At 38.6% G+C, this 9,598-nt stretch overlaps 1 protein-coding gene across 1 annotated transcript in view; it reads right to left on the reverse strand.

Moving 5' to 3' along the window:
* Positions 1-314: 314 nt before the first annotated feature.
* The window catches only part of ntrk3b (neurotrophic tyrosine kinase, receptor, type 3b), a 52,234-nt gene continuing 42,950 nt past the window's right edge, over positions 315-9,598 (reverse strand). Inside the window, 2 exon segments of the mRNA XM_046032955.1 lie at positions 315-3,507; positions 7,548-7,706. Of these exon segments, the coding sequence (XP_045888911.1) occupies positions 3,322-3,507; positions 7,548-7,706 (345 nt within the window). The 3' untranslated portion in view covers positions 315-3,321.

Here is a 9,598-nt window from a genome sequence, read left to right on the forward strand (position 1 = left end):
TAGAAAGAAAGATGATGCGTATTGGCTGAAACAAAAAAAACAGATTATTAAACAGAAAATTCAGAAAGGCTGACCTGCTGAAGGAGATAAACACTAAATCAATACTAGCTTCACAGCAGCTGATCTGTCGTCTGTCCTGACCTCTGACCTATCCATAGGTCAGAAAAAGATACTTTCGTTTCTTTTGTTTTGAGTGGATGGAACAGCAGATAACACAGAACGCACACTGAACACATGCTGTTCAGCTTTCTCACAGATTTAGATGAAGACAAGATTTTGTCAAATTTACACATCTTTATAAGACAGGACAAAATGGAAAAGGAGATCATCTGATTGTTTGAAGACATTTTCTTAAGAGAGTCACATTAATACAAAGATCTATCATGGAATACCAGTATTTTATATACTGCAGTTGTTATACCACATTTTTATATTCTGTAACGTGTACATGGTAATATGCCAACTTTGTTTCAAAAAGTGTTCAGTTAGTTTGTCCAAAAAAAGAAAAAAAAAAGAAAACTTTGAAAACAATATTCAACTCACCATGAAAGGATTACAATACCCTGCAAATGCTCACGGTCTTTAAGCGTTTATCTTTACCACAAGAGAATACACAAAAACTGAATGCTTTGGGTAACTCGTTGGATTTGATCCTGCCTTTCATATAAAATACTTGAAATAATGATTTACATAGTCCCAAGGGGAACAGAGACAACACTGTGATACTGTGAGAATTTATGTCAGCAAGATAATAGGAAGAATAAGGAAGAGATGTGAAGAGTTCCACTCCAAAACGCTATATATCCAGACACAACATAAAATAAAATCGTTGCCTGAGGTTTATCATTCAGTGACGGAGCAATCTACAGGATCCACTCTGTAAAAATGAACTTAATTCGTCAACTGAGTACTTAATGATGAACTATTCTTTAAAAGCAATATCATTTGGTTTTAGTTTTTCTTTCGCTGTTAAGCTTTTTTGGGGTCATGTTTTTCTCTCACATTTTGGAACAAAACTCTTGTCATGTTTTCCAGTTCATTAAATACTGTAATTATCAAAAATATGGAACGCGTAATACCACACAATTAGCTGATCCATTAGAGTGATTATTATTTTTGATGGACCGCCCATAAATCAACACAAGTATCTACCTGCTTCAGTGGCTCCTCTCTGGTCGTAACAGAAGAGGTTTTTATCAAAGCAACAGACGGGTGTAAAACCTCATCACTGCTAAACATGCAAAGGCCACGAGTGCGAGGAAGAAAAGCGTGACTGTGAGTCATGTACAGCTGATGAAAAAGAAAAAGTGTCCTTCTTTTGTTCTTGTAAAGGAAATGCAAGGGAAGAAGCCATAGTGTTTCTTTTCTCAGCCTGTGAAGCGACAGGATTCCTATGGTATTAACCTAAAATGTCGAAAAATACACTTATTTGCTTCCTTGACAGTTAGATGAGAAAAGCGTTACCACTCTCATGTCTGTACAGTAAATATGAAGCTACTTCCAGCAGCCGGTTAGCTTATTCACACAAAGACCTGAAACAAGGGATAACAGCTAGCATGGCTCTGTCCTAAGGTAACAAAATCTGCCTATCAGCACCTCTAAAGCTCAGCAATTAACATGTTATATTTGAAGTGTTAAATCTTAACAAAACCATAGGTAAAGGTGAAGCCTTTACAGAGGTTACTTTTTACACCTCGGTTTATGTACAGATGAAACAAACAGGACATAGAGAGCCAAGCCTAGCTAGCCCATCGTCTAGTAGACATTTTGGCTGTGAAAAACTTATTACTACTACTCAATCTATCGCTCATAAAATGATGATATTATAATTTAGCATGTATTTAATTATGTGTACGGCTCAAATTCGAAGACTGGGTTTTTAGTTAATTGCTTTTAAATGTCAATGTGCTTTTGAAAGAGATTTAACAGGTTAGTTAATCAGCGTTACTGGTGCTGGTAAGTGGAGAAAGCGAGGCTAACGGTTTAACCCTGTTTCCAGTCTTTATGCTGTCGCTTCATATTTAGCTGACAGATATGTGAGTGGTGTTGATTTGCTCATAGTAAAGAGTAAACCTATTTCGCAGATTTTATTTTTTACTCTTCTTAGGCTGTGTATGCGAGGCACACACTTGTGAATGATTTATACTTCCAGTTACAAAAATGTTTTCTTTAGAGTGGAAAAGCAGCTTCACACCAAAAAGCCTAAAAATGACAGAACAGTTTCTCAAAGCGTATCTATGTGTTGGAGGGGTGTGGTGTATTTTTTTTTCTCTCAACACATTATTCTTGCCATAAAAAGCAAATGAACTGGAAAGTGAATATGAGGTTTCATCACCTCTTCGGAAAAGTGTCGTGTTGATGGCTCCAAGTTGTCCCCAATTCTGCAGTCTCTATGATTCAGTGTCAGTGGATTTTTCGAACAGTATTCACTGCCATTCACCTTCACAACATAAGACAACTTACCAGCACTGACACAGGTAATTCCCAAGAGAAATCTCCACTAGACTAGGATGAAAACAAATACCATAGCTTTATACTTTACCCACCCAGATCACAGTCAGAAAAGGAACCAAAATAACACGCGAAAAAATAAGTTAACATAATTTTGACACATAGAATTTTACAATATGTACATTGTTTTTAAATTAAAATAGATTTGTCAGTTGTCTGATTGGGTAGGGCCTCTACGGAGCGCTCCTTCCTGTCAACCCTCCAGTGTTATTCCACAGAGGCAAAGTTCCCATTAAAAGCTCAGTGCCAGCCAATCAGAGTGCAAGTAAGGCTACCATCGACAAGTCCCTGCCAAGAGTCTGTCCGTGACGTCTTCAGACAGGGCCGAGCCCTTAGCAACACACATGGCAGACCCTTCAACACCCTGACAAAATGAAATAAATATAAAATATATGTAATATTTCTATATATATTCATAAAACAAACCCAGGATAGATTCTAACTCTGATGTGTTCTCTCCATAATATAATCAAACTGTGGTCATTTTCCTATTGCCAGTCCACTTTACTTTCTTTTCGTCTCCATTTCGGTGTATTTTTGCAGTTTTTTGAGGAAAAAAAGTCTTCTTCAAACCTGTACATCTTATGCGCAAGTAAACAAAATGTAAAAGTGCGTGTTTTTTGAATACGTTTTATCCACTATATCCAAAAGTGTTGCAGGCACTTAAGTCCTTCCAAAACATTGTAGGTGTTTTTTTCGACAGTGGAACAGGTTGGTTTGGTTATTCCTGGATTTGTGTGGGTCAGTCTGTCTGTCTGTCTCTGTCGATCTGTCTGTCTGGCGAAGAACGGGCCACCCCCCCGGCCGCTGCTAGCCCAGGATGTCCAGGTAGACCGGTGTGGCTTTTCCCATGGCGAACAGGACCTTCTGAATGTCCTTAATGTTCAGTCGCTGCTGTGGTTCCCTCTGCCAGCAGCCCAGCATGATGTCATACACCTCCTTAGGACAAATCCGTGGCCTCTCCAGAACCCGACCCTGGGTTATGCACTCAATAACCTGCAGAGGAGAGAGGGCAGTGGAGTGAGACAGAAGATTTTTACTGACTGATTGCTGTTCATAATGAGAAAGCACTGACACTGAGCAGGGAGGCCTTTGAGGTTTGAACTAATGAAACTGAGATAAGAGAAATAAGCCGTATGCATTCAGTCTTCAAATGTCTCCAATATTTAAGGGGAAACAAGATTTTTCTTTCTGTCCCATAGCACACAATAACAATAATAGTGAATATTTGTGGGGTTAAGATGTTGCTAAGAGGGTGATTGTTTCTTTGTTGGATTCTCATTAGGCAGATGACTCACTGTGGTTGTGAACTATTTGACTTTATTTGTGTCAGTTCCAGGTCACTGTAGCTTAAGAGAACAGATAACGGTCTATTTATGTGTAATGACTGTGGCTGCACTGAAAAACTGCACTTTTACTTTTTATTTTAGCATTGTCACCACATAAAATGTATTCACGCTTCACGCTTAGGTACCCCAGCTCAGATGTTATGTTCTTTTTTCAAAGTTTTCCAGTTATTACGGCGTAGAATAATTACCAACACAGCTGAAGAGTAAAAATGGAAACTCTCCCCGTAAGACATATTATGGTCTCATGCAATTTCATGCTCTTGCAAGCTAGCAGCACACCACGCTGTCAGAACAAAGCATTTCATAATCTGCTGCTATCTGAAGCCTAATCAGTGTTTAAATACATATGATTTTGCTGTGGTTTATACTCAAGAGTGTCAACAACAGTAAAAACCTGAGAGAATACAAAATATTAGTACAAACAAGTGGGAAAACCCTGTTCTATTGTTCCACCTGTTGCATCTGTTTACCAAGGGAAAGCGCTGCTTTCTCTATGTTGTTACATTCTGTTTCTCATGTTTTCTCACCAAAGGACGGCCTGGCATACAAACTACCTTGAGACTTAGGCTGAGGGGATAGGGCATCATCTCCTACAAAAACATCTGGAGCCCCTGTGCCTACATTGTCAGATCACAAACATTAAAAACAACCAGTGGTGGCCGCAGTAGTTATGGCAACAGCTCCCAGCCAAAAAGATGTGAGAAAATATTCATGTCATCCTGGGAGTAATCATGACTGACAGAGAATCTAGCTAATTTACAACTAATACAACTTTTTTCAGACATGCAGAGGTCCTTCCAAAGTCCTGTAAACATGGTTCGAATTACAGGGGGGATTTGGGGGGTCTGACCCCCCTAGTTAAAGCTTGGACCCCCCCAAAACAGGCAAAATCAACAGTTCAGGATCTTGGAATACGACACCCCTAAAATGGACATCGGAATGAACATTGACGTTAGTTGAACACTTACATTTTTACATCAATATAGAGTTTATTATTTAATTTGAAGCCTTTTGTGAGTCCTTTCACATTAAACATGGTATTTATTTTAACTCTGGAATTCCCAAAAACTCTCATTTCCCCAACAACAGTGTCTGACTACTGCTTTATTGTACGCAGATCATATCATTCACAGTCAACATAAGCAAGAGGAAAAGAGATAAAGTTTACTAAAAAAGATTAAGTTGAAACTTAAACTTGATGAGAATGATAAGAATTAGGAATTAGAAATAATAATGCAGACTGTACTTTATGTGTCTTTTGCTCTGGTTCAGCATTGTATGGGTTTGTTTTGAGCTGTCATGATGGTCTGCTGTTGTGTGTCTGACTTGTTGGCAGTTTTGCTCTAGAATACTTGGTGACCTCTGACTACAAAAGTTGTCGTGTGGTATGGGGCACTCATGAACTGGTGGAATGAATTTGATTCATCATCATCTACAGACTGATGACATTAGTTAAATAAGCAAGGATATTGTAAGCATTGTAAGATTTTAATTCACTGAAGCACACGCCTGCGCTGTACTGGGTTTCCTTTTTTGACCTGGAAAAAAAGTTGACCCCCCCAGTTGTCACTGTATAATTCGCACCCTGCCTGTAAACAGATTTTGATGTGTAAAAATGGTGGAGTTCTCCTTTAAGTGACTAACTAAGGCCTTAAATTGAATATTGCTTTACCTCAGGTCCTATTTTGTCCCTAGCTGTGTAACGTCTCTGTAACTGTTTGTGGAAACACTATGAGAATAATATAACATCCAACAAGATGGTTATATTATTGTTATTATATTATTATTGTTATGGTTATATATTTAGACCAGTAGAGAATTACCTTTTAGGGGGTACATCACAGACTCCATAGGGACAATAAACAGGGATAAATAAACATTGTGGATCAAGAAGGGATTTGGTTTTGGCACTACACGGTGTTCTCACTCTGTACTGCTGTGCCATTTCTCCCCAGCCAAGCTTCAATAAATACTGCCGTGTAAGACCTCCTGAGTTTCCTGAAACCTTCTTCACCAATAAGGGCTGACCAGTTCAAGAATTTCCTTCCTAAGTACATTTACTCAAGTACTGTACTTAAGTACAAATTTCATATCAAATCAAAGAGCTAGTGATAAATGCAGCACGACTCTGGTCCCTGAACTTAACAAGCAACACGGATAGACAGATAATCAGTGGGGGTCTCAGGTGCAGGAAGGTGCACCAGGCTGGATGTGGATCAGCTGCTACAAAGAGACCCACGTAGAAAGATCATTGCTGAATAGAAAAAGTTGAAGACCAGTTCATCCCGGATCTCTGGTTGCAGTAGTGTTTCAGCATAATGTTACATATAGTTTTTCCTTTCATTTCATCTAAAGTTGCTTCAGAGTTGTTCAAATGATCTTATTTCTCACTGTCTGGCAGCATAGCTATATTCTGTATCCACTTGTTCTGACAAGCATTCAAGCAATAGGATGTTTACCCTGAGTGAAATATAGAAACCCAAGACCCCATGTCTTTCATGGCTGCACCATTCCATCAAATGTGTTGTGAATCATTTTAAACACATTTCCTCTATATTCAGCCTGACATATTTTGGTATCTTTGGAAACTTTGCGATCTCCTATAGAATTTAAAATAAAGTTTTTTGTGGGTTTGAACAATGTTTGGCAGCATGGCAGTTTGTAATGTCAGGTGTTTTGGTGTGGCGCAGCTTTCTTTTTCTCTGTGATGCTAGTTGTTTTTTGAATGAAAGTAGAGGAAAGTGGTGGAGCCTATAGGGCCCAGCGGAGAATGAGGCCTGTTTGAAACAAGATCCTACGCTCCAGTCATCACTGTCACTGATACAGAATTATAAATGTTCAATCTGAATAACTGAATAATAAGTACATTAATCCAATCTAACACTACCTGAAGACACAATGACTAATGAGAAACAGATTTTGGCTATGACATAATACGGAGCTCATCTTATAACACTGTTGTAAGACTTCAGCAACGTAGTTATATCAGCTGTTTCATGTAAAGTGTCTCAAATCTTTTTGCGCAACATACATAGAAATGTGCAAATCCTAATTTGTGTCAAGTCCAAGAGCATACTGATGTTTCGCTTGAAGTGGAGAGCATGCCACATGCCAGGTTATTCTTTTGGGTCAATTTAATTTTCTCAATATGCTCGCTTTACAAGAGTAATCCTAATTGAATTTTATTGATTCAAAGCAGAGCCTCCAATGAAACAACAAACCAATCATGGGTGTTATGTAATGCGGCATCTTGTCTGGTGGCAAAGCGGCATCAATTTATCACCTCGTTGGGCCAGCGTGAGTCTCAGAAAGAGAAAAGAATCAACATGAGGCAGTAGATTAAGATCCAAAATGGCAGTGTTCATTTAAATCTGTTATTAGAAAGCTCATGCTTTCACTTTAGCCCTTGATGCTTTGTGTGGGAAGGCCAGTCTATTCAATTCCTACTTCTTCTGCTTTAATAACAACTCTACATGAATTAAACATACTGTTTTTCATTTGGTTTGAAATAAATATCTTTATTTGTACCACCCATGAGATGTTAAGAAACATTCAAGACTTCATCATTTGCCATTGGATAACCTGGAGCTTATTGTCACTGTGTGCATGAAGGCCTGCAGTACAGCCGTTCATGATATATATGTACTGTATCTTGTGAAGGTTAATCTAAATTCAGGCTCTTTGTACCTCGTTATTACCCAGCTGAAACCAAGGCTGCTTCCCATAGGTAAAGATCTCCCACAAGATGACTCCAAAGCTCCAGACGTCACTTTCCGTGGAGAATTTCCTGTACATGATGCTTTCCGGGGGCATCCAGCGAATAGGTAACATGGTATGTCCTCCAACCTGAGGTGAGGTGAAGAGAAGAAAAGACAGGAGAGGAGAAAAGATCTTTATTGCAAATGAATGTTGTAGCTAAAACACAGACTAGAAAATTCAGTCATCAACACAACTCCCAGGTGCCTGGGGATTAACGTTCCTTGCGTGTAACTGATACGATGGGCTTAACATCTCATGAGTGTCTGCTGTGCTGCTGGATGTTAACACTGATGCAATACAGGAAAATGCTGACTTATCTTCCACCTTCTCTGTATGTATTGAATTGCAGGATATGAAATTCTTTAGGATGTGGTATTAAACCGCCCCTTTGTTCTTCATGAAAAATAGCAATCTGCAATCCCCTTTCTGCAGAAGTGCTGGCATTAAGCAGAGGATCAGAGTCTCAAAGCGTGGAATTGAATGTGTTCTAATCAGCTTTTTTATTTTTTATAAATCGGTTTCAACCAAGGGGTTAAGAAAACTGCTGAATGCATGCTCACATGGACCCTCATAGTAAAGTAGTTCATATGGCTGCCAATGTAAACCTCCTGCATTCATAGGAGAGTTTTTGCATAAAGCAAGGTACCAGCTGGGACAGGGGAGATATCAGCTGTAAGCTATTTAATGTCTACGAACCAGCAGAACATGAAATGAAATCTCCCTTGCTGTTAATCCTCTGAGGCTGGATATTAATCGATTAAACAATCATCCATTAATCATCCATGCTCTCAGCTTCCATTAGCAGGCATTGTTTTAGAATCTATTTCCCATTCATGTCAGTGGCTGTGCTTTAATCATGGGGGGGACAAACTGGACAAGACTGATGTGGGAATGAGCGGAAAAAGTATTGCAAGTTTCAAAATCCTCGGACAGTATTAATTACAGTGATTGATTGACAGATAATGTTATTAACATGCTGGTGTGATTGGATGTGAAGCCATTGCGGTTGTTACAGCATACTGAACTGCTGCTTTGATTTGTTTCCATCCGAATGAGGCATGTTTGAAAGTACAACAGATTGTCTGGAAAGTTGACTGACAGTCAAACATGAAAATCATTTCATGCAAGCTCCACTCCATTCCAGAGCTTCCATCTGTGTCGTTGTTATCACATGACTGGAGTGACGCAATGACAACTGAGGAAGACCATAAGATGCAGTTGAAAGCCCCAAAGAAAAAGAAAAAACACTAGTCAGTGGAATAATTCACATAGACGATACATTTGCTGGTGGGTTAATGATGTCACATTTACTAGAAAAAAGTCCTAACAAAAAAAAAGTAAGTACAACAAACATTAAAGGGAAAGAATGAAATCTGGAGGGTACAAACTGAACACCACAAAAAAAGACATGGACAAATTAGCTGACATTGTTTTTATAGAGAATTGATATATTTGAATAAACATTTAATATATAGCCAATAGTATATATTTTTATCATATAGAACATAATACAGGGTAGGCTGTATCATAATGTATTATGAACAAATTATGTTCTAGGGTATGTAGATTTTTCATACAAGAAAAAACTATGTACTTTTAATTCCCAGTGTCACTGTGTTATATTATAACACTGGGGGAAAATGCAGTACATGCACTTGTTACTTATTGTATGGAATAAATTGCTGTCCTATGACTTCCTTTCTTGGTGATTTTTGCTGTCATTTAGTTTTTGTTATTGGGTTCAGCTTTTGGCTTTTGCTGGCTATCTTTGTGTTATCTTGACACTTTTGTCAAGATAACAATGAGATGGATTTTTAAGTCCCTTTGATGTTTTTATCTCTAAGTCAGTGGAAGTACTCCTGCAGCGTATCAGACACACATCTATCATCCATCCATCACCACAACCACTCATCCATCCATGCAATGACTGATCCATCTTTCCAACCATCCATCCGTGCATCCATCGGCACTTCTGAGCT

Source organism: Micropterus dolomieu, linkage group LG20 (assembly GCF_021292245.1).
Source record: "Micropterus dolomieu isolate WLL.071019.BEF.003 ecotype Adirondacks linkage group LG20, ASM2129224v1, whole genome shotgun sequence".
NCBI classification, from domain to species: domain Eukaryota; kingdom Metazoa; phylum Chordata; class Actinopteri; order Centrarchiformes; family Centrarchidae; genus Micropterus; species Micropterus dolomieu.